Source organism: Myxine glutinosa, chromosome 12, assembly GCF_964187855.1.
Source record: "Myxine glutinosa chromosome 12, kmMyxGlut1.1, whole genome shotgun sequence".
Taxonomy (NCBI): Eukaryota; Metazoa; Chordata; class Myxini; order Myxiniformes; family Myxinidae; genus Myxine; species Myxine glutinosa.
Genome location: NC_136272.1, coordinates 83,983,434 through 84,009,907, shown reverse-complemented (window position 1 = coordinate 84,009,907; position 26,474 = coordinate 83,983,434). Strand labels below are relative to the sequence as shown.

At 46.1% G+C, this 26,474-nt stretch overlaps 1 protein-coding gene across 1 annotated transcript in view; it reads right to left on the bottom strand.

Annotated features, from left to right (window-relative positions):
- The window catches only part of SHQ1 (SHQ1, H/ACA ribonucleoprotein assembly factor), a 43,035-nt gene that overhangs the window by 1,748 nt on the left and 14,813 nt on the right, over window positions 1-26,474 (bottom strand). Inside the window, exon 12 of the mRNA XM_068100556.2 lies at window positions 20,875-20,995. Coding sequence (XP_067956657.2) covers window positions 20,875-20,995 — 121 coding nt within the window. The remainder of the gene's footprint in view (window positions 1-20,874; window positions 20,996-26,474) is intronic.

The following is a 26,474-nucleotide window of genomic DNA, read 5'->3' as shown; positions in this document are numbered from 1 at the left end:
GTGACCAGTAACGAATTGCAACCTTGGGAATAAAAGCGGACATGTGCCAAGGCTCGGGGTCTATAGGCCTGAGGAAGTCAGCTGGGAAGTGAGCGAACATCGCCAGAGACTGCATCTGCTCTTGCTTGTTTATTACTAGATTAGCAGAGTAGATCTTGTTCCTTGCTGGTTGAATTCTCCATTTATCTTAAAAAAAAAAATATAGGGTGCTGGCAAGATGCTTTAACCATTCTGATAACATTGCGTAAGTGGACACAGGAACATCAAGGTCTCTGGAGATGGACTTGTAGCCTTGAGATTGTCCATGTTTGGCTACAATCTTGCGTCTGACCTCCTCAGACAATTTTCTGGTTTTCTTTCTTTTCTCCAAGCTCATTGCGGAACACACAGTGACACAAAACAGCAGAATGACTCCTTTTCTCTTTTCAAACTGGTTGAATGAGTGGTTTTTCAACTCACCACAGGTGATTTCAATTCCAAAGTAAAGGAGAATCACCTGCTTGAAATCTAATAATTTTTAACAACTTCTAAAAGGTGCCAATAATATTGTCTGGGCCATTTTAGGATTTGTGTGTGGAATAAACTAAGTTTAGTAATTTTTTCAGCTTTTTTTGCTTTGTTCCACTGCAAACCAAAGAAATACAAATGTGGATACCAAAATATTTTTTAATTTCAACAATTTTCTGGAAGAAATGGTGCATTTTTTTTTAAAAAGTGCAAGGGTGCCAATATATATATATATATATATATATATATATATATATATATATATATATATATATTATATATATATATATATATATATATATATATATATATATATATATATATATATATAATATATATATATATAATATATATATAAATATATATACGTATATATATATAATATACTATATATAATATATATATTATATATATATATATATATATATATATATATATATATATATATATCTATATATATATATATATATCTATATCTATCTATCTATCTATCTATATATATATATATATATATATATATATATATATATATATATATATTGTTACTGATCGCGGTTTAGATGTTACTTTGCCGAGCGAAGGCTCCGCGACCGAACAGTTGTTCCCCGACTCACCCGATTCACCCAGAACTTTGGCCGTATCGCACCGCAGCTGCCCAATCTGGAAAACTCTAAAACGACGAAATGCAAAGAGGAAAAGGAATAAAACGAGAAGACGGACAGAAGAGTAATTGGATTTATTGTACACACAAGCAAAAAGAAAGCAGTCACGTTTATTTACAACACATAAGACGCAGGTGACACAGTGCAAATACTAGCTTATACAGACTTAATTAACCCAGGGACAGAACAAACAAAACAAACTCACGTACACAAGAAGGGTGGAAAGGCAGGAGGTGGATGGCTGGAGGGAGAGGAAGGTCCAAGGGGGTCCTGCAGCACGATCGGCGCGTTTAGCAGCCGCCGTTCCTTCACGGCCTTGCTCAAAACCGCCGTCCAGGCCCCAAGTGGCTGTTGGGTGTTGTTGCTGCTGTGGCCTCCGCTGCTTTCCCAGGACTTGTCTGACTCGTCTGGTCCAAACCCTCAACTCTTTCTTGGTAGACTCACTCCTCACCACCGACTCCTCACCGCAACCAACGCAACCACTGACCACCACCACCGACTCCTCACCGCAACCAACTGACCCCCACCACCGACTCCTCACCGCAACCAACGCAACCAACTGACCACCACCACCGACTCCTCACCGCAACCAACGCAACCAACTGACCACCCAACGCTTCTTGCGCGCGCGCCTTTATAGCGCCTCCAGCGATCAAGCCGCCGGCCTTCAGGACACGCCCATCGGTGTGCTCACCTCGGCCCTGGTTGGTCATGCGACCCTCTGGCTCCGCCCTTGATGACGACGGGCGGGCACGCCCCTCTTCCCCGACCCGAGCACTTGTTCAATGGTGGTTTTGGAGGGGAGGTAATTGGCAATCGAGGCTCGGCAATGACGAAAGGGGATGTGAAAGGAAATGGAGATTTTGGGGATGGGAATGAAAGGGGATCTATTCTCTTTCACTGGTGCAAAGGAGTACTTCAATTAATGGGAGACACAGCCTTACTCTAAAACACAGAATAAGATATAACTATCGAACAGGGGTATTCTATTATTGGCTGACGTGTATGCTTGTGGACTAATTATGGGATGCCCTTTCACCTTTACACAGCTCCGGAGGCAGGGGGCGCAGAATAAACAATAATAATAATAATAATAAAGCACACAATCAAAAAAATATACAGTCCTCATATCCGCAACACTGCACCCTCCTCCTCTTAGGCACGTCCCGGGCCTACAACTTTCTTTTATTTAGTGTGACACGTAGGTGTAGTTCCCTCTACTTTTAACCTGACCCTGAGTGCGACAGTTTTAAAACATAAATAAATGTGTCCCGCTGCTCCATTGCACCCTGCCTAACAGACTTACGCCCACAGTTAACCGAATTGCGGAATGGTCTTCAAACTACACACTGACGGTGGGAAGCATTATTTACAATGACGCTATTTTTATTTACAAAACTAACCCAGGACCTGTGATTGTTCTTTCTGGGGGGGAGACAGTCTGCTCTGCATCAATGCACCATTAAAGCACCCAAAAACGCACCAATACACACCCAAGCACCAATCGGTGCAGTCACCATAGTTCATCAGTGTTCAATGCATGTTCAATAAAAATAAAATCAACAACCCCTAACCCTGCAGGTGATCTCTTGCTCTTCGGCTCCCTCTGCTGGTTATTATTATTTGGTCTTCCAGATGTTGTCATTCTTTCATTTTCTTACTGGCGGCCTATTTGCAATAAAGCTTGCCCAAACGTGTCCATTTTATTTATCTTTATTTATGGCCCACAGGGCCGACTACGTGTGGTTCACCTGTGGGGCATCGGTGCCCTGTGGCCAAGGTCCGCCAGCAAGATTTCGGGCCCTCATGGCCGGTTCCAGCAGAGGGGCCATGCCCCAACCCATGGGGTCCATAAGTGGTGCTCGGCCACCGGCATGTGGTCCATAATGTGGTGCATCGATGCAGACAGCTGGTTCTGGGAATTTCGGGCGCACAATGGCCGACCCACGCACGCTCCCCTCGGCGCCCAATGGCGCACAGGTCATGTGGGAGACAAAAGAGACAATTGAGCGAGGGGTAAGGTCACAAGGGTACACATCAATAAGGCAATGCAAGGCGAAATGCGTACGGAGGGCGAAGTGAGAAAGCTCGTCCCTACCGTACGTCACCCCCCTGTCACCTACACTACCCTTGCCCTTACCCCATATGTACAAAATCTACACATTACCAATTCGTCACTACTGTCACGTCTTCCCCATATTTCTCCTATACCACATTCGTCACCACAATCCCTCTATCCAAAATTTGCCATCACCCAATTCGTCATCAATCCTCATAAGGAGGAAGAGATGGAACATCAAGCACAATGTCACACCCACGTCATGATGCGTCTCACAATCCAAACATTTGCACTGTAAAAAATAATCAAAACATGGCATGGTGTGGAGTTCCTGTCACCTCAGGTGAGTGGATGCAGATGGTGTGAGGAGACTTCAATCCTAACTATCCTCTAAATGACTTTAACACACTTTACACTACCCGGGGTCTTTCCCTGCCAATCCATTGGCCAACTTACACTATGGGTTCTAAAAACCAATTCCCATTGACCAAACTGTGGTGCTTCTCAATTTGGGGTCTCACTCCCCCGATTCATCTCCCGGTGCCCTCGCACAATTTCTGGGCTGCGACGTGTAGCTCTCCCAGCAGGTCTACCCATCTGCACACCTCCACCACTGTAGTTGCCACCCGAGCTTACCTAGCTCCTTACCTAACCTATCTAATTTGGGAAGGCCCCTCCTGGCTCTGTCACCCCTTGGTGCCCTCTGGCACTGGGCTACCCGGGTCCGTCCTCCGGATCCTCGGGCCCCATCCACAACTACCGGCTCCCAGAGCCCACCTGCGGCCTCACCTGGCCGACATCCTCACAGTGGTGGAGTGCCCAAACCAACTACACACACTAACAGGCTACACGCCCAGCCATTTCCACAACACTAATGCACCCATCCAATCACCATTTTTCCACCCGCACCACAGATGCCAATATCCAACCACAATTTACCTATACCCTCTACCTAACACTTACACTACCCGCCCCGGGTATCCGTGATGGGGGTCCACTCTTCCCCCATTCACACCTCCGCACCATCCGCTCCACTCCACAATTTCCATCATACTCACTCCACGACCATCCATTCCAATACTCCATACCATTTATTCCATACACCTGTTGGTGCACACCTGTGCACTCACACCTGGTGCCACCTGCACCCTCCTTTCTTCCTGGACCATTTGGTCAACACAACACACATCACCATCACTCACTCATACACTGCTCCACACACCTGTTCAGTTGCACACCTGTGCAATCATACCTGTTCAATCCTCAAACACACGGCATCATCTCAGCTAACTACTCCCCTCTGAAACTTGCGCTTCCCAGTCGTCCCTTTAAACTATTGCGCTCCCACGTCATTATAATCCACTCTACTCTACCTGCGTCCCCACTACAGGTGTCAGTCACTAACTAATCTTACCGTCACCTAATGTCATCTCTTCTAGATCCCTACACACAATATCCTAACCCACCCGGGCTAGTTTTCACTGCCATACACCCCATAAACTATTGCTCCTTTGCCCCCCGCGTCTGTGAGGGATGGTGGATTTGCCATCCCACCACATCGGGGAGGTCCTACTATCAATTTCGCTCGTCCAAATCCAACAAATCAAAAATTTGCCATTTACCGCTAATCACCGTACCAATCATCAAATTTCGCCTTTTTCTAATTTTGGGTCCAAAACACTATCCTCATCACCCGTCTACTTATTAGATCCTCTCGGTGCGCCAATTCACGTCTACAGCCCGGCTTCGTACAGCCGAGCAATGAACGCGGGTTGTTTTGTGCCAGCGGCTGGATACGTCCCGCATTCGGGGCAGGGACGGGGGCTTACCCGGGCCGAGATCCCACGCACCACCTCGGCGTGGAGCCATCCAATGTCCCGATCTCGACCTGCCGGCACGTCTCAACAAAAAGTGGTCGCCATGACGACCCTTCCTATCGAGCTGCCCGCTCCGCCTAGTTGAGCACGGACGCGGCCGTTCCAAGCGAGGCCCAGCGTGGATCGCGTACGGCGGTCCTTTCGAACCCGCCGTGGCTCGGATCCCCGCTGGTTCTCGTGGCACGCGAAGCCCGGCACGCACCGAGGGCCCGATTCGGCTATAAGTCGCTCTAACCGCTAACCCGGTTACCGTCGATGCCTCACCTGGATGCTTACACGCATACGCTACCCCTTTCTTGCTCATACCTCCAGCTGTTCCCATGCTCCTCGTACCTTTCCTTACACACCTCGGTACACTCATTCCGCTCACAGACTTGGTCACACACCTGACCACCGAACACCTTGGCACACATTCGTCGCTCGCACACCTCACCAACACACCTCTTCGCGCCCCCTCCTCGGTCACCTCCTCTGTGACAATCACAGGTGTGCTTTTGTCAAGTTGTAGATTTGTTATTGCCTAAAGTTCAGTTATAGACGTTGGTTGCTAATGTGTTATGATTTAAATGTTGTTTAAAAATGCTATTTTCATAAAGTTAATAAAGGGTTTTTGCTTCGTTTTAGTTTTGGATGAGGAAAGGCTCGCTTCGGTCGTGCTGGACAAATTGTATACGTGTGCTTTTTCGAGGCTAGATAAGGCCGGTCGTAAAACCACGCTCACATGCGCGTGATCTTGTGTAACGCTAGTAGAATGTTTAGATTGCAGACATAAACCTATCGTTAAAACCATATAATCACAGCGACGCATGACTCTGTATAAACATGCTTTGAATTACTCATGTGAACAAACCCATATATTTGCTCTGGGTTTGTTTGGCCAAGCATGCACTCTTCTCTCTGTGAGTTACATTTCTGTTTTCTCGGAGCCCAGAGAAACATTTGGTCCGAATGATAAGGAAGGGCTGACTCCCCCGAATGACAGCGGATGACGGTGGGGGCTAGGGATAACGGTGGAAGGGACTCTCGCCAGTCGCTTTGTCCTCTCGGAGATTTTCTGATAATCGCATTCATATATAAGTGAATGAGAATCAATGTGTTTCCAGGAAGGCTTGACTTGGCATGAAGCTGGTTCTTGCTGTAGATGTCTTGTCTCCTCTGGATCTGTATAAGTTGGTTTTAATAAAAAGCTGCGTCATTTTTCAGGCTATTTGTGGATTTCTTTTCCAAACGAAGAGCTGCTTCTTCACAGATGGTACCAGGAGTGGGGTCAGCACCGGACGACGGGAAACGGAGCCCGAGGGACAGGAGGAAGGCTGACTGAGGCCGGCGCCGGCACGCGGATTTGATTAAAGGTGGGAGTTGTTTTATATCAGAGGGCTATTATTCCAAATTCGTACCTTCCTCCCTCGAGCGGGTTTAGTCTCCCTGTCTCCGCGCGGCCTGCACTCGAACAGAAATTGTAAGTAAAGGCTCATTTTAGGCCTCAGAATGACGTGGCTTTGTTAAAGCCAGGATAAACAAGTAAGGATACCAGTAAGGACTTAACAGTAAGCTTAAAGTTACAGTTAGCACCAGGAGGGGAAAATGAGGTCGGACAGCCATATAGGCTGAAGCCAGGTGGCCAAGATTTTTCCAGGAAGGAACAGCCCAGAGACAAGATGGGGTATGCCATTGCATGCCAGGGAACGAAGGGCTGTGGCTAACTTAGAAGGGCCATAAAAACATGGCCAGTAAAAGGATTTGCGCAGGATATTGGTGAAGATAACGTTCGGTACAAGGGAAGGGGGAAAAGTGAGGTCGGACAGCCGTAAAGGTTGAGCCAGGCCGAGAACTTTCCAGGAAGGATCAGCCCAGAGCAATAAGATGGGAAGCAAGCTAATGAAAGAAGGGGAACCCCTTAAGGGAACCCCGGCATCTTTCATGTTTAAGAGGCATCATTTTGCCGCGGTAAGACCATTAAAGGACTGGGCTGTGTTAACTAAAGATTTAAATAATCCCTGGCCAGAGGACAAGTAAGTAAGCAGTTAAACAAGTAAATCAGCGAGTGATGCCGCTGGACCAGATACCAGACCAAGACCCCCCAACCCCCCAAGACCTGAGCTCAGTCCCGGGGCTCTAGGCAACACCCCCCACCCCCCCAAGACCTGAGCTCAGTCCCGGGGCTCTAGGCAACACCCCAACACCCCGCCCTGCCTTCCCTTTTTCACCTCAACCCACCCCCGTCCAACCCGTCCCAAAAAAAATCCTTTTCCTTGAATGAGAGACGTAACATGAATGAGCAAAGATTGTACATGAGAGTGGCTGGAGAAAGGCATGATTTGAGTCGATCTGAGTTTCGCGCAAAGTCTGGGAGACTTATATGAGTATATGAATGAGGAATGAATGTATATTGGGATGTTAATTGACGTGTGTATCTGGCCAAGGTATTTGTCTGTCATCTGTTTGGGAGTTGTTTGGGAAGCGAATTGATATAAATCGGGTCAGGAAAGCACTCGGAGTGCCCTTGTCGACCTACTGTTGATATGAAGCGGTTTCTTGGAGATGGTTGCAGGATGGGCTGCTTTGTCTTTCGAGCGGCAGTCGGACGGAGGTTTGGAGTTTGTGGAACTGGAGGTTCAGAGTTTGGGTCGAAGTGTGTGTTTGACTGGAATCGAAGAGTTCATTCAATGGCAGATATTGTGGATTGTATGTGTGGGATGTATCGCTGAGGCAGCTCACCTTTGGAATTGGTGTCATATAGTGCATTTTGGGGTCGGGGAGGTGGAGCGTCGGAGATCCTGTTTTTTTGCGATGTTTACGAGCTAGGGATGAGTTCTGACAGCTCACTGTTATGACGGCCCTCATTCGAGAGCGGCGCGCAGTTTTGGTTGCCACGGCTACGAGCCTCGCAGGAAACCGCGAGGCGGGAGTGTTGGGATTCGTGTGGAGGCACGAGGGTGCGCGCCAAGACGGGGGGCGGCGTGGCGTCGTCGCATTGAGATGGTTGTGCCAGGTCGATCGGCGATCTCTGAATTTAAATCGGATTTTTGTCATGTGTGTTGTGAAATTAACGTCTATCCGAGAATCCTGGCGATGTTCGTTTAATTAAAGTGTGGTACAAACCTGTGTTTCCGCCGTGCGGCTCCGTGGAAGTTTGGGTAGAGGGATATTGTGCGTTCGGGCAGGAGCCGAGCGAGCCGCGAGTCACGGGTGTGCTGTATGAGATTTGCTCAGAGTGCCGGCGATAACTCGCCCACTCTCAGAGGAGGATGTGTGCCCAAATGCATTGTGGGTCATTTCGACTTTGCTGGATGTCGGACGTTCATGTCAGTATCTTGTCAGAATCTTCTTCTTCATGTCATGTCCTTCATCCTTCATCTTCTTGTCCTTCATCTTCATGTCAGAATTAGACATGAGTCATGAGCCATGTCAGAATAGTGGGCACCTGCGACATACATGCCATGCAATGTCACAAAAGGAATACGTTATTTAAAATGGATTTATATAAGGGGAAGAAACGATTTCCAAACTAAATTCGATTTCTAGAATGATTTTCTAAACGCTAAAATAAACGATTTCAAGACAGAGTAATTAATTTCCGGTGACAAGTTCCAACAGGAAGTCTTGTTCATACAGTAACAGTAAGTGAGGTACAGTGCGGAGTGGCGGCTGGAAGATGCATCGAAGGATTTGTGTTGATCGATGCGCCGGACAAAGGGTTTGCTGGCGAGCGATGCTGGTAAGGTTAAGTTATTAAAATTCAATAATTTGAGCAGAAATGTCACGTTTTCAACAAAACGCTTATCCGAGGAAGTCGGACGTTCAGTTTCAACTGTCGGTATGTGGTGTGGCTTGGCTTGTGCCAAGGTGTGGGCGCGAGGAGGATGTGGTTGTGTTTGCCTGTCTGTGGAGTTATACGGTTGTTGGATTCGTAGAAGCTAGCATTTTGCGATGTGGAGCTGTGAGTCACAAAATGTAAATATAACACAGAGAGATGGACAGGACAACAATGGAGTTTATATGGACGGGTTTGGGGCAGGTTCAATCTGACGATTACAGAGGGCTTTGTTCTGTTCACGAAACATGTAAAATTCATGGAGTTGAAGTGGTTTGCAAGAAGGCAGCAGAGTCAGTACTGGGATGCAACCTCGTCCAGGGGTTTTGGTCCAGCCTGCAAGGAGTCCAGGGGCTTGTTTCAGGGCTGGGTCGCCAAAAATGGGATGCTGTGCCCATCTGGATGTAAAATTATCCATCAAGGACGGGGAATGATGTGCAGTGTGATTGGGTAAGAGGTAAAGGCCATAAAACACCAACCCCATGAGGAACGAAATAAATGGAGAGATGTTGGGATCACATGATGGTTGGGATTGAAGAACAACCTACTGGGATTTCAAACCTGTGTTTGGGTCTGGGGCAACTGGGTGATGGGCAACAGTGTATGAGTGAGTAATTATGATCTGTTTAAGTGTAAGAGGCGGTGGAGAAGAAAGGGGTGATGAAAAGTTATTTGTTTTAGTGTGAAGTAGGTTGGTTGCTTATTTGTCACAGTAAGATGAGAGTTGTGTTTTTAAGCTTGGTCTTTGAATGAATTGTTGATTGGAAAAGTGATTTTTGATCGCTGATCCGATCTGGTTTTGAATTGTTTGATTTAATTTGAATTGATTGGAGGTAATAAGGATTTGTGTTGATTTCCTGATTTGAGTTCATCTGGAAACAAAGACAGATGGGATTAATGTGTATATCAGGAACATTTTGGAAAAGAAATATGGATATATGACATTACTAAAATATAACCAAGCAATTGAGAGTTCTTGGGTTAATGGGATATAAATAAATGCATCTACAAGTTGATGGTTTATAAAAATTTAGTTCTGGATGATACTTAAACGATGAACAATGTTGGCAATATACCAAGAATGTGACTTGTTTTTTGGGGGGAAAACATGTGGTTTAAAATTGGTTGGCTAAGTTTTAAAGATGGAGATGTTTCGCAGAACTCTTATGATTATTTATATGAGTGGTGGACTATTCCATGGCGAAGCATTTTTCAGTTTATTGAAAGTTGGATTTTGTAAAATAATGGTTTAATATAACCACAGTAGAAAATAATATACAGATTTGGGACATTTTGTAAACTTTCGAATAATGAGAAGATTCATAAAATTCATTTTATTTATTTCATGGAAAATATTTGGGTTGCAAGTGGAGAAGCATGGTATGGTATAAAAATAAAGAGGGAGTATCCAGGAAAAAGATGTTCAAGTGAACTTTGTGCTGTGAAAAGAATGTCGAGTTAATGGAAGTGTTTTGTTCGATTAATTTTGTTCAATTTGTGTTCAAATGACCATCGATGTTGGGGGCAAAGTTATGGGTGGGTTTGGTGAGTGGTTTTGGGCAAACGAAGATTAATTTAGATTTATCATAGTTAAGTTCGAGGAAGTTGATTTGAAGCCAGAATTTTATTTGGATGCCAGAAAGGAGAAAGGAGATGCTGAAAGCCAGAAAGGAGATGCTGTTGTCTACTCTGAATGACAGGTGGTGGTATCCAGGGCGCTGAGGAGTTTGTTCACGTTGTAAAGTTTGTTTATTTAGTTTGTTTATTGTAGAGAAGAGTGCTTTTGGGATTCCGGAGCCAGAGTGGATAATTTGAGGGTAGTAGGTGGAGTAGAGGACATCTTTGCAGTGCTGTAGGTGGTCCTTGTAGGCTTGGGAGTGAACTGATTTGGGTTTAATAGGCACAAGCTGGTCTAAACAGGGTGAGGAGGATGGTGTGATTGATGATGTCAAAGGAGGCGTTGAGGTGAGGAGGATGAAAATGTTGAGGTTGCCGGCATCAGAGGAGAGAAAAGGTCGCTGGTGATTTTGAGGAGAGCAGTTTCAGTACTGTGGCTGGAGCAGAATCCGGATTGGGATGTTTCATACAGGTTATTGGCAGAGTGGTGATGTTTGAGTTGAGTGGCCACAGCACGTTCCAAAACTTTTGACAGAAAGGGTAGGTTGGAGATGGGTCTGAAGTTATTTAGGGTGTCAGGGTTTAGTCCAGGGTTTTTCCAGAATGGGGGTGAAGTTTCACGAGTTTTTGGGGAAATCGGTATGTGAAGCTGGATTAAGTTGGAACTGCTTGATGAGCCATGGAGATGGATTGGGTTTTGTTGTTGGTTGTCTGGGAGTTCGGTTGTTGCATTGCCAAAGGTTTATGTGTGGTGGACACACTCGTTGGCTGTTGTCTTGTGTGACGTGGATGGAGATGTATGTGGCTGCGTGTGGCTGCCTGGAGTCGGGAAGACGGCTACAGTGGTTGATATTGGTTGTGGATCGTCCGGGGTGCTTCGATTTGCATAGGGGGTGAAGATTGGGATATTACATTATTTTAAGTAAGTATTGGTATGAGTAATTACATAAGTAATTATGAGTTATTATGAGTATTAGTTATGAGTAAGTGATTATTACCTTCGCAAAAGCGGAAGGTTATGTTTTGATCGCTGTGTATTTGTATGTCTGTGTGTGTGTGTATGTGTATGTTATTCGCATAACTCAAAAAGTATTCAACCGATTCGCATGAAATTTGGTGGGATGATAAGTTATTATCCGGGAACCATTTGATTAGATTTTGGAATCGATCGGGTCAAAGGTCAAGGTCAAGGTCATGAAAAGGTCATGGATGTGATTACAATATCAAACTTTTGGCGGGATAGAATGGTTTAATTTGAAACAAATCTTCCCGCATGACAACGTAGGTGTGGCTTTGCTACACAGATCTTGTAGTCTTTTATTTTGGCAACAAAAGTAGCTGCGGCGAAGGTATGCGCTCTACCGAGTGCCCGTTCTAGTTTTAGTAAAGTTACATGTTTCGCTGTGTTGTGGATCTGGGGACAAGCTAGTTTGATGGGTACCCTGGGGTCTTCGGCGTGTCTATGTGTTTGGCTATCTGTTACACCGGACTCTTGAATGGGTTTTCATGAGACGAATTTCAGACATAACAGTGAGAATCTATTTTGAGCGAATCACAGTGGGTGAGGAAAACATTGTGTGTGACCAGACACCAGAACTGACCAGAATTGAAATTGGAAGTAGACCAGGTTATTTCTATTATTTGTTTATTCGTGAAAATAAATAAATAATAGGGGGAGGTTAATGGAGGTTAATGGTGGTTTGTTTGTGTTAATGGAGGTTAATGGTGGTTTGTTTGTGTTAATTCTAGTTGAAACTCTAGCTGAAGTAATTTTCGTTTATTTTTATTATTTTATTGATTTTTTGATTTGATTTGAGACTTGAGATGATTGATTTTTATTAATTTTATAATTTTATTTTTATTGATGTTGGAAACAGGTAATGGGATGCTGAGAGAAGGATTGAATTTAATTTGAATTGGACTGGATTAAATGGGATTAAATTTAAAAATTGAATATTGGATAAAATTGGATCCACTTGAAAAAAGTGGATAAGGAAATTGGAGAAAAGGTGTTCTATGAAACTATGAATTGAATGAATTGAATCTATGAATTGGAGACCTGTAGACCAGGCGTTCCCAGGAGACTTGTGGACCAGGTGTTCCACCAGAGGAAAAAGACCAGGTGCTCGTAAAACACTTCACCCGCAAGAACGCCTTGGAACCAAGGTGGAAGGGACCAGTCCAGGTGTTGCTGACTACACCAACGGCAGTCTTTTGCGAGGGCAAGACTTCGTGGATCCACGCCACGCACTGTAAGTTGGCCATACAAGCACCAGACACTACACCACAGCAACCACAGTAAGGATGGGCCTAATCATAGGTACAATACTATTGATAGCGACAGCAGCTAGGGGAAACTCCGATTCCAATAGATGCGAAAACGAAACCCGACACCTCACCGTAACATGGGGACAAAGAGTATCACTACCATGTTTCGAACAGAAAGCCCTGCACACAAATTGGGTGAACATAAATTGGCTAGCACTGTCGGCAGGGCCTGGACGCGTTGGCATGGTACTACAAAAGCAACGAGAGTTCCGGGAAGACGGGCAAGCTAGCATTAAGACCTTGGCCCAACCAGGATACCAATGGGGAACCCCTGATTTTAAGCTACAAACACGCACACGCCTAGGGAAAGACATGACCATGCAGGTCCGGTGCAGCGTCTGGACCCCTGGCGCGGCCGGTGGCGAAAAGAACTACATACCATGCATCGAATACATACTCACGCCACAACCCCAGAATAAGGCCCCAAAGAAGGGTGAAAACACATATTGGAAAGTGGCCAGGGAAGTGGCAACAATTCAAAATAGGACACACTGCTGGTCGTGCATGCGCTTTCCCCAAGCAGGCACCACAGGAATACACATGATAGTGCTACCCTTGTCCCTCAATGACCTCTGCTCACAACCTATCGATTCCCCATGTTTAGTCACCACGCTGGAAAGAGAAGGGGTTGACAACGGCAAGAGTTGCAATCGACAATTTAATTATCGCCCGCCAATGATTGCCCATGTGGCCGAGAGGCCTGCCCCCGTCTGGGTCAAACCACAGAAAGGGAGGGTCTGCCTCCAGGGTTCCGGCCACTTGCGTATGGGAGAATCAGAATGCGCCTACACTCTCCCCGGGAAGCTGGGACAAGGGAGCTCGGGGATTACATTACGAATAGTACTGCAAGATAAACACAACCACAACATAACGGCTATAACATTCTCTAGGGGGGTTAGTAGGATTAATGGGGTGGTAAAGGGACTCCAGTGCTTATCCACCCACCTGGTCCCACCCCATGGGACAATGTTTATATGCGGCGACAAGGCTTACCCCTATTTACCAAATAATTGGGGGGGCACATGTTATCTGGGTTCAGTCCTTCCTGACGTTGAGATACTGGATGAGCTAGACCCAAAGTCCTTGGACAGGCGTTATAAGAGGTCAGTCATGAACGAAGATGGAACCACTAAACTACACGGGAGTCTATGGGAAAAGGTGTTTGGTTTCTTCTTCCCAGGAGCGGGCACAGTCATGGATAGTTTCCGGATAGACAAATTGGCTTTGACCCTAGAAAAGGTGGCAAACGACACCGCTACGGCTCATGACATACTATTGGACACGGTAATTCACATGCGTACAATGGTGATGCAGAATCGGGTGGCTTTGGACATGCTCCTGGCAGAGAAAGGAGGGGTATGCGGAATTATAGAGGGAAAATGTTGCACTTACATACCCGATCCATCTGAAGGAGTGTCAGCCGCAATAGTGAGACTAAGGGAAACTAGCCACGCCCTGACGATCGATCGGATCGCGCGCGAAAATTCTTATACATTTAGCTGGCTCACTGACTGGTTCCGGGGATGGACGGGCACCATAGTGAAGTGGTTATTGACCGCACTGGCTGTGATAATCGGGGTAGTAATTTGGGGGGCACTAATGAAATCTCTAGTCCTCCTCTGTATGAGAAAGTATTTTACAGGATGGAAAGTGAAGAAGCCGCCGACAACGACTATGGCTCTGACCACAGAGGCCGTCGACCTGAACGGGTCCTTCAACAAGGCAGTTGCGACCAACGCTCCAGAAAATTGTATTGAATTTTGTGACGACTGTGATACTTGTGTGGATCCCATGTGGGAACTGGCTGCTGCCTGTAACGGTGTATGTGATGACTGTGATACTTGTGCTATAAACCCCTTGCGTGTACTGGCTAACGCTGCTTATGTATTACAAGCTGACAGCTGCACGCCCCCTTTCAACCCAACTATGGATCTGATTGCGACGCTGGGTCTGGCGGTCGAGGGACCCGACGTGGATATCCTAGACCCGCAAGCCGACCAGGCGCCCAAGGGAGACTTTGACATAAAGGAAGTTCCTCTCTTTGCTTCATATGTATTAAGTTCAAATGCTTCAAGTGAATCGGATTTTTACGCTCTGTACCCTGACCAGGAAATTGAGACACAAGATACTGACAATATTATGTATTCCCCAGAACAGCAGCACGTGAGGGACCTCATGGGCATGATCGTTGATTAACTTCGAAGATCTGCAAGGACTGGGTCTGCAAAGGGTGGGGGGAGCAAGTTCCGCAGGGGAGGTGGTGGCCCTCTGGCGGAGCAGAACCTCATCTGGACCAGACACCTTCGTTGTGGATCCGAAACGTTAATGGACTTTCATGTTCTGAGCCCTCAGGCTCCGAGCACGCACCACACGACACGTTCGCCAAATGCACGGGCGAGGCGCTTTGGGCGCACGATATGCCCTTGGGAGATACCCGCATTACACAATTATTTTTCAATAAAGCCCGATGTGGCACGTTGTCTCTTAAGATACTTTGTCTCGACGAGACAAGAGGAAGGAATGTCAAGTTGTAGATTTGTTATTGCCTAAAGTTCAGTTATAGACGTTGGTTGCTAATGTGTTATGATTTAAATGTTGTTTAAAAATGCTATTTTCATAAAGTTAATAAAGGGTTTTTGCTTCGTTTTAGTTTTGGATGAGGAAAGGCTCGCTTCGGTCGTGCTGGACAAATTGTATACGTGTGCTTTTTCGAGGCTAGATAAGGCCGGTCGTAAAACCACGCTCACATGCGCGTGATCTTGTGTAACGCTAGTAGAATGTTTAGATTGCAGACATAAACCTATCGTTAAAACCATATAATCACAGCGACGCATGACTCTGTATAAACATGCTTTGAATTACTCATGTGAACAAACCCATATATTTGCTCTGGGTTTGTTTGGCCAAGCATGCACTCTTCTCTCTGTGAGTTACATTTCTGTTTTCTCGGAGCCCAGAGAAACATTTGGTCCGAATGATAAGGAAGGGCTGACTCCCCCGAATGACAGCGGATGACGGTGGGGGCTAGGGATAACGGTGGAAGGGACTCTCGCCAGTCGCTTTGTCCTCTCGGAGATTTTCTGATAATCGCATTCATATATAAGTGAATGAGAATCAATGTGTTTCCAGGAAGGCTTGACTTGGCATGAAGCTGGTTCTTGCTGTAGATGTCTTGTCTCCTCCGGATCTGTATAAGTTGGTTTTAATAAAAAGCTGCGTCATTTTTCAGGCTATTTGTGGATTTCTTTTCCAAACGAAGAGCTGCTTCTTCACACTTTCACTCGCACACCCAACCACGTGCCTCACGACCAACTCAAGTGTGCATTCCCACACACGCGCTACCATTCCAGGTGTGCATCCTTCCATTCCAGGTGTACATCCTCGCTCACCTGTCACAACCAACTCACGCTCCGTGTCACTCTCACTACTTTTACCTCCACTCTCGGTCGCGCACTCACCCTTACTCTCGACAGAGCACTCTTTCCCCATGCACCTGTCCGTTACACACCTTTCTCGCGCACACTCTTGCGCACACTCTCCCGTTACATCCTCTGTAACACTCACCACAGGCGTGCATTCTCCCTTACTCTTGACAGCATGCGCTTTCCCCATGCACCCGTCCGTTACACACCTTTCTCGCGCATCCTCTTGCGCACACTCTTTCGTTACTTCCTCCGTAACACTTACCACACCGCGCTTCCATGTGCTCCCTCGCACACGCGCTACTACCGACTCACTCTCGACAGCACACTCACTGGTCGGCGCGCACTTTTTCCTCACACACCCCATGGTCGGACATTCTCGCACACCTCTTTTTTCGCACACCAGACCTGTCGCACACTTCAACAACGGCCTTTCACGAACACCCGGATCCAAACCAATCCCCAAGCCGACTGAAGCTTTCCTCACATCATGTACATTTCCGATTATATCGCCACTCACCTTGGCACCTCGTCTCCGCACCTCTTTTGCCACCTGCAAACTTTTTATTTGGTTAGTGAGCAGCACATCACGATTCGAGCACAGACCTTGTACCAATTCCATTACTTCCTCCTTTATCTCCCTCTTAGTTTCTGTCCGTCCCTTCTTAATTTCACTCACCTCTTCTTCCACTTCCTCTAATTTTTGCTTCACCTCTCTTATTTCCCGGTGCGTCTCCTCTAGTTCGTCCTCTAAGGCTACCTTGACCGTCTCTATGTGCATCCTCACCTGCCGGTCCTTTGTCTCCATTACTTCTGTCACCTCATCCAACCTCATTGTCAGTCCCTCACGTACCATCTGACATTGCCTCTGTGTCGCTATTAAGTCATTTTTTATTTCTTTTTGTGTCGCTTTTAACCCTCCTAGTACCGCAGTGTTCTTTTGAACCTGCTCCACTAACTCCGTCTGTCCCTCTGTCAGCTGTTCCACCTCCTCCGTCAGATCTTCTATTCCCCCTTGTAACTTTGCTGTCCCATATCTCACCTCTTTCTCCATACGCTTCTCACCTCGCTTTACCTCCTCGTGTAGCCCCGAGACCTCCTCACTCACACCTCGTCGTATCCCCTCTTTCATCTCCTCCATCTGTTTTGTAGATGCCACCCTCATCTGTCCCAATTCATCCCTCTGAGCATCCAATTTGGTTTCTACCCCGATTTTTACCTCCTCTATCTGCTCTCCCATTTGTTTAATTTCTCGGGCGGATTGCTCCCCTATCTCCCGCAATTTGCCTTCCATGCTATTTTCTAGCCCCATTAACCCATTTTTCATCCCCTCTCTCTGATTCTCCTGGGCAGCCATTCTATTTTCCACCCCCGTTAACCCATGTTTCATCCCTTCAAATTTCTTGTCTAATTCCCCGATTTGGGCATTGGTACCCCTCGCTTCGTCCCTCATTGCCCCCATTTGGCCCCCCATCTCTCCCATTTGGCCCCCCATCCTATCCATTTTTGCATTCAGTTGGGTCAAGAATAATCTGAGGTCAAACCCGGTTTGCCCAGCGTCCCCAGCCGCCACCGCGGGCTCGCCCTCCACTGCGCCGCTATTTTGGGACTCTTCAACCACGTGCGCGAGCACGCCATTTTGTGCACCTGATACCCCCTCAACCACATTGCCAATGTTCTCCTCCTCTCCTTCCTCCACATACATTTCCCCGAGGTCCTGGGTCGATTCTACCCCGTCTATCTCTCCCACCGGCATCCCGTCGCCTTGACCAGCCATGGCGCGATTTCAAAATTCGGGTTTTGTAAAACAAAAGCAATTTCGGTATTTTGTAATTTTGAGCGCGTTAAGCGCGCTTCGGGTCCAATCCCACTTCCCGACACCAATTGTTACTGATCGCGGTTTAGATGTTACTTTGCCGAGCGAAGGCTCCGCGACCGAACAGTTGTTCCCCGACTCACCCGATTCACCCAGAACTTTGGCCGTAACGCACCGCAGCTCCCCAATCTGGAAAACTCTAAAACGACGAAATGCAAAGAGGAAAAGGAATAAAACGAGAAGACGGACAGAAGAGTAATTGGATTTATTGTACACACAAGCAAAAAGAAAGCAGTCACGTTTATTTACAACACATAAGACGCAGGTGACACAGTGCAAATACTAGCTTATACAGACTTAATTAACCCAGGGACAGAACAAACAAAACAAACTCACGTACACAAGAAGGGTGGAAAGGCAGGAGGTGGATGGCTGGAGGGAGAGGAAGGTCCAAGGGGGTCCTGCAGCACGATCGGCGCGTTTAGCAGCCGCCGTTCCTTCACGGCCTTGCTCAAAACCGCCGTCCAGGCCCCAAGTGGCTGTTGGGTGTTGTTGCTGCTGTGGCCTCCGCTGCTTTCCCAGGACTTGTCTGACTCGTCTGGTCCAAACCCTCAACTCTTTCTTGGTCCACTCACTCCTCACCACTGACTCCTCACCGCAACCAACGCAACCACTGACCACCACCACCGACTCCTCACCGCAACCAACGCAACCAACTGAACCCCACCACCGACTCCTCACCGCAACCAACGGAACCAACTGACCACCACCACCGACTCCTCACCACAACCAACGCAACCAACTGACCACCACCACCGACTCCTCACCGCAACCAACGCAACCAACTGACCACCCAACGCTTCTTGCGCGCGCGCCTTTATAGCGCCTCCAGCGATCAAGCCGCCGGCCTTCAGGACACGCCCATCGGTGTGCTCACCTCGGCCCTGGTTGGTCATGCGACCCTCTGGCTCCGCCCTTGATGACGACGGGCGGGCACGCCCCTCTTCCCCGACCCGAGCACTTGTTCAATGGTGGTTTTGGAGGGGAGGTAATTGGCAATCGAGGCTCGGCAATGATGAAAGGGGATGTGAAAGGAAATGGAGATTTTGGGGATGGGAATGAAAGGGGATCTATTCTCTTTCACTGGTGCAATGGAGTACTTCAATTAATGGGAGACACAGCCTTACTCTAAAACACAGAATAAGATATAACTATCGAACAGGGGTATTCTATTATTGGCTGACGTGTATGCTTGTGGACTAATTATGGGATGCCCTTTCACCTTTACACAGCTCCGGAGGCAGGGGGCGCAGAATAAACAATAATAATAATAATAATAAAGCACACAATCAAAAAAATATACAGTCCTCATATCCGCAACAATATATATATATATATATATATATATATATATATATATATATATATATATATATATGTACAGTATTTGAATTGATCCCCCGAACATGGTGAGGGAACAAGCCATCCTCGTTTGGAAATGATGCGGTGGTTTTTATATACGTATGACGTCAGTGTCATGTCATATTCAGGGTCAGAAGAGCAGTTTTAGTTTAATAATGTGTGTATGTTTAAGTAAGAAAGGAACATCAAACCAAAAAAAGTAACTAGACCATCCCTTTAATCAATCAAAGCAGGAGCAATACCCTTGGGTGCTCACCGAGCAGAATAAAGCAGTATACTACAATGACTAAAGGTATTTTAAACAGTATCACGGCATTTTAAACCACGATAACCTCCCCCCCCCCCCCCCCCCCCCTCCTGTGGACCACGATTTTTTTTTTATGCCATGAACAAACATTGGTACATCAAGGGTGATGACGGTTGTGGTCACGTTTCATCGAAATAATGTGTGTAGTTCCAGAGGAAAAATCGAATTCCTATTTTGAGAGGGGAAAACCTGGATCCATTTTGACCCCCAGTAGACCCCCTCAAACCCCGACCTTTTAAATGCCATGACCAAATATCATTTTTGCCAAGTTTGGTCACAATCGCATCAGCGGTTTCAGAGAAGAAGTTGCAATATTTACGGATGGACAACGCGGCATCCCATAAGCTCCCCAGAACTACGTTACATGTGAGCTGATAAACAAGCCAGAGCAGACTCGGTCTCAGGCGACATTTCATTCACCTCCCAGCAGGATTGCTCAGGCTAAATGACCCCGTGCCTCGGCACGTGTCCTTTATTATTTATACCTTAGGCAACCACCCATTTCCGGTCACCTGCCGGTGCGCCAGTTCAATGGAGGAATGTTTTTGTTTTGCCAGACCTGAAGCAATGAAAGTCAAATCACATCATCCATCGATGGTCTGCTCCGCTCTTTTTATGACTTTCTCGTGATCTGGTGTTGTGTGAGAACTTGTTGTTTGTGCATTTCCGGGGCACGACACACATTTAGACCCGAAATCAAACCATTTCATACAGTTTTGTTCTAAGTTTGAGGTGTCTATATTGCGTGGCTTATTGCTTTAATGCTTGAAAGAAAGACATATTGCATGACATCATGGAGTAATATTTTGATTATAAAATTAGCCAAAATAATACAAAACCAGCATTTTACTACATAAAAAAAAAGGACAATAACATTATCGTTTTATATATTCTGAGGTTGGCAGATATGCTTTGTTGCTCTCAAGATCTTATGAAAGTAAATTTGGGATTTAAATGCTTCTCTCAATGAACTCTTACACAATATTTGACAAACAGGCATGGCATACACAAAACAGACAATGGCACGCAGTCTCACGACTCACCTGAGGTGCTGTATCCACACACAGTACTCTGTAAGGTACAGGTCATTGAGAATATAAGCCGGGTCATTCTGCCGGAACAACCGATGAACGGCCAGCAAGGCTTTCAATGAAGCACGTCGCCCTGCACGTCACAAGTGATGTGATTCACGTGAAATGTCCTGTTGTATTCAACTTTAGGCGAGAGCTGAACAAATGCGGTAGTACATTTAAAACTGCTTCATTTAGTTTCCTCTGCTTCAAATGAATAACAGTAATAATAAATAGCACCGCAAAGCGGGCGTAACCCCTCAGCCCATGCATGGTGGAAACCAATTTCAAGATGGCTGTCATGGCGGCCATATTGAAAATCGCAGCGTGCCCATTTTCGAAAGGAACCTTCCTCTACTCAACCCCAACACACACTGCAAAAATGGATTTAATCGGATAAGTCGTTCTGCTCGAAATTGACGGAAACCAATTTCAAGATGGCTGTCATGGCGGCCATATTGAAAATCGCAGCGCACCCATTTTCGAAAGGAACCTTCCTCTACTCGACCCAAACACACACTGCAAAAATGGATTTAATTGGACAAGCCGTTCTCCTTGAAATTGACGGAAACCAAAAGTTGACGGACGCCCGGACGACAATACCCCTTATCCCAATTTGGGCTGAGGGGTGAAAACTAAAACTGCCACTTTATAACTGCTGGCAGTGATGACCGGGTACCAAGACGTCCCGCTTTGATACAGCCCCGCTTTTATAGAACCCCCCCTTTGATCGGACATGTGACCCATAACCTCCTCTTTATTCTTTTGTCCTGACGAATATGCTCGGATTGAGGGTGGGGGAGAAAGTTAGCGTCGGGGCAGTTGGCTGCTCAGGGGGTGGAGGGGAGGGGGTGAGAGTGTTTGGGGTCGAGGGGGAGGCATGGAGTTCTTGGAGTCGGGATAAAGGTCTTGGAGTCGGGGATGGGGGAGGGGAGTAATTTGAGATATGGGTGTGGGGTTGATGAGTTGAAGTACAAATAGGGAGTGGAGGAGTGGGGGTCAGAGCTATGAGGGGGGTGGGGGAGGGGGGAAGGGGTTGGCCTATACACCTATAAAGTACACGCTTTGAAACAACCCCACTTTCATACAACCCGCATTGATCAGATATGCGACCCACGACGTCCTTTAAAACAAAAAAATGGATTCAGAATTCGATTTTAAAATTTCAATTCAAAGGAATTCAAAAAAATACTCAGATTTAAAATAAATTTAAAAAATGGCTGCCAAACGATCCAACCGATGACCTTTAAATTAGCAAACTATATTCCAAAACTCATTGATAATGTGCGTGAAGATTCACATCGACCAACAACAAACACAACATGCATTTTAAGGCCATTTTCCCTGCTAGAGCGGGGGTTAACCTTGCGGTCCCCATGACAATCTTCTCCATTTTGCCCTATTTTCTGCATCTCTCCTTGTTAACCCCCTTGCCCACATTTCTTCTTCCACCATCTTTAGCCAAGTCTTTATCGGTCTTCCCCGTCCTCTACTTCCTTCTACATTCATTTCCATCACTTTTCTCAACCAGTCACTTTCATCCTTCCTCAACACATGACCAAACCATCTCAACCTGTTCCTCTTCACAGCATCAATCACATGATTCACAAGATTCACATCGACCGTTAAGATAAAATTGTAGTTTCTATTTATTCTTTATTCAAATAATTAAAACATTATGCCTGCTAGACCGTGTGACCGATCACGTTGAAATTTTAAATATGTATTCCCCTTGACGCCTCGATAATACTTGTAAAGTTTGGCTTCAATAGCCTAAGCAGTTTCATAGAAATAGTTATTTATTTTACTTTGATCCAATATGGCTGCCCAACCACGTGACCAATGATATCAAAAAACTTACACTCTGGCTAAGATTGGGTAGGGGATCACATGTGACGTTTCGTATTAATCAGATAAGGTTCGTTTTTCCATCCAAGATGGCTGCCAAACAATGTATGACATAATTTCCTCTATGTGCAGCAATGATGTGAGGTGATATTTGTAAAATTTTGTATCGATACTAGGATAAGCAGTTTCATATAAATAATTTTTGAATATTTTCCTTAAATCCAATGTGGCTGCTTTCTATTTCTGAAACATGTATATGTAAACTAGACCAGGAGGGTAGTCAGACATCCTCCTTCGTGAAGATAATTTATGAGACAGCTGGGATTTTACGGAAGGTCCTATAGCGACATGGTAATTCACCTTTGAAGACTTATCAGTTTCCTGATAAGTGTGACCGACGACTTTTTTTTTTTTTCCTCTTTCTTTGAACATTACATCTCAACGGGGAGTCGAACATATGATTAAAATTTCACAACAATCCATCCAACGCTTTCAGAAATGTATTCTTTATTTTTTGCATAACATCCAATATGGCTGCCAGACCATGTGACCAATGACTTCATTGTTTGCAAAATACATTTCCCAAGGTTAATCGATCATATGTGTAAAGTTTCGCATTGATATAGTAAGCCATTCTGAAGAACAACAATTTTGAAGATTTGCATTTTCAATCCCATATGGCTGCCGAACCACCTGACTGATGGTCATCAATTTAATTCTCCAATACAATTTGTGTAGATCACGCTCAATAAATTTCATAGAGATCGGATCAAGCTTTATACTTGTCAACTAATGACATCATAATGGAGGAACCTGTGATGTCATCGTCAACATATACAGACTTGGCATTTAATATGGAATATTTTTTTTTCCTTGACTTGGGTTTACTTTCTGAAACTCAGTATATCAATCTGGTGAGTTTCTTTTACCCTTCGGTGATGTCTTTGTTGAAAGAACCATGTCACTGATTGTCTTTCGCAGCAAGAAATCAATAACAGGATTATATCACAGGTGGCGTGACAAAATGTAAGGACAGGTACATTTGACGATTGGCTTCACAATCGGGTATATAAGGGTTGTTGCGTTCTGTATTAGTGGAAAACAACTGCTGCACGTCTACAAAAGTTATTGCCGCTTCCTCTCTTCCTCAAGACCGAACTCTTATCTGTCTCCCTCTTCCAAATCCTGGTGGCGTCTGGTCAAATCTGTTTCTGGTGTTTGTTCCCCCTCCATCCCCTCCCTTACCTCAAACGGCTACACAGCTGACTCCGCACGTGAAAAAGCTGAATGCCTCAACTCTGTGTTTGCCTCTAAATCTTGTGTCCCAAACCCATCCCTCTCTGTACCCACCATACCCAGTCGTACCCAGCTGCTCCTGGACTCTTTGTCCTTTCCTCCTGACAAGGTGGAAAAGTTTCTGTCAACCCTCGACTCTGATTCTGCAACTGGACCTGACGGCATCAGCCCACGGGTCCTAAAATCATGTTCTTCCGCTCTTTCACTCCCTCTCTCTGTTCTCTTCACCCTCTCTTTTGCTCAAGGTCAACTGCCATCTGCTTGGAAATCAGCCAACATCACCGCTTTGCACAAAAAAGGTGCAAAAACAGATCCTAGCAACTACAGACCAATCAGCCTTGTCCCAATTATCAGCAAAGTCATGGAATCCATCATTGCTTCGGATATGAAATCTTTCCTCTTCTCCAATGGCTTGATCTCTGATCATCAATTTGGTTTCAGACCAGGTCACTCTACTCTGGACATGCTGCTTCTTCTGTCTCAACAATGGATGGAGGTCCTCAATGCCAAACAGGAAATTAGAGCTGTCTCCCTCGACATATCACGTGCCTTCGATACGGTCTGGCACCCCGCTCTGCTCACCAAACTCTCCTCCTTTGGTATCCATGGAAATCTCCACGCATGGCTGGCGGACTTCCTCTCTAGTCATCGTCAACGTGTGGCCCTGAATGGGTTTCTCTCATCTCCTCTTCCTGTTCAGGCTGGAGTTCCCCAAGGCAGTGTTCTGGGCCCTGTGCTTTTTCTGGTCTTCACCAATGATCTCTCTGACTCTCTTGAAAATCCTCTCTATCTCTTTGCTGATGACTCCACTCTCTGCCACTCCATTCCTCATCCCTCAGATCGGCAGTCCGCAGCCTCCTCAGTCTCTGCAGACCTGGACAAAATCACAGACTGGGCAAACAAGTGGAACATGTCTTTCAATCCTGACAAATCTCACACTCTTACGATGTCTCTCCGAAAAGACCGACTGGACAACCCTCCCATCTACTTTCTGAATAATCCTCTCCAATAAGTTCTGTCACTCAAGCTTTTGGGTCTCACTATCTGCCATGATCTTTCCTGGGAAAACCACATTTCCAAGCTGGCCTCCAAAGCCAGTCGCCGACTGGGCATCCTCCGTCGTGCGAAGTCCTTCCTTGGCACAACTGAGCTCCTCACCACATACAAGGCTTTCATCCGCAGCTCAATGGAGTACTGCTCTCCCCTCTGGCCTGGTGCTCCTGCCTCACACCTAGCTCGTCTTCACGCTGTTGAAACCAAAGCGTTCAGAATCATTGGAATCTCCCGCGATTACGCTATCTCCGAGGGCCTTTCACTTAATCACCGCAGGCAGGTTGGTGGACTTTCCGTCTTCTACCGACTCCTCTCCGGCCTTGCTCCCCCAGCTCTCTCTGGGCTCTGTCCCCCAAATATTCCTGCAGGTCGCACAAGATCTGCCTGCAACCCTCTTATGGTTAAACTGCCAAAATCAAGACTCTCTGCTCACCTTCACTCCTTCATTCCTCTTTTCTCCCGCCTCTGGAACAAACTCCCTCACTCTCTTCAATCCCACTCCTCCCTCCAGGTCTTTAAAACGGCTGTTCACCACCATCTCTTATCTTCCCCAATCCAAAACCTTGATCTTTTCTACCCCCGCTAATTTCACCCCAAATCCACTTTTTTGAGGTGATTTTTGACTCCTTTCCTGGAAGTCCTTTGTGTCCTTGCGTTTTATACCTATCCTGCCTCCCCCAGGCCCTCTCCCTCCAAAAACATCTCCCGATGTCCCTGCTCTCAAATGTTGTGTTTGTGTGCTTCCTCCCCTTCTCTCCCCATCTTGTCGACCGCTCCCCTTTTTATATACTTTGTTTGCTTGTTTGTTTGATTTGTTTGTTTGATAAATGTTAGCTCTTTCACGAGCCTCGACTCTGTATCTATCTATAATTCCAGTAATCTCTGTATGTGTGTTTGTTTGTTTGTTTGTTTGTTTGTCTGTGACCGCTGTTTCTCGACAACCACGGGTCCGATATACTTTAAACTTGCCAGGTATATTGCTGGGGACCCGAGGATGTGCCTTTTCAAGGTTTCATATTAATCGGACAATTACTTACCGAGCTATGTCCAAAAAACGATTCAACCAATCAGAGAGCAGCGAGCTATCGCGTGTGCCGAACGTGGCGAACACACTCTGCCTCGGACGGCACATTTGAGAGCGTATTCATTTATTTCACGTTGGCAAACTATGTTGGCGTTAAACTATGTTTTAAAACTAATTAAAACTACTTTGCGATTCATCGTAACTGCGATTCGTAACTGCCGTTCGCTTTGGCTTTGCGAATGGACCAAACCATTTCATGTAAATAGAGGGGGGGGATTGTCACCGTACTCGCAAGCCGTTCGCTTTGGACCAAACCATTTCATGTAAATAGAGGGGGGGGATATAATTTTAG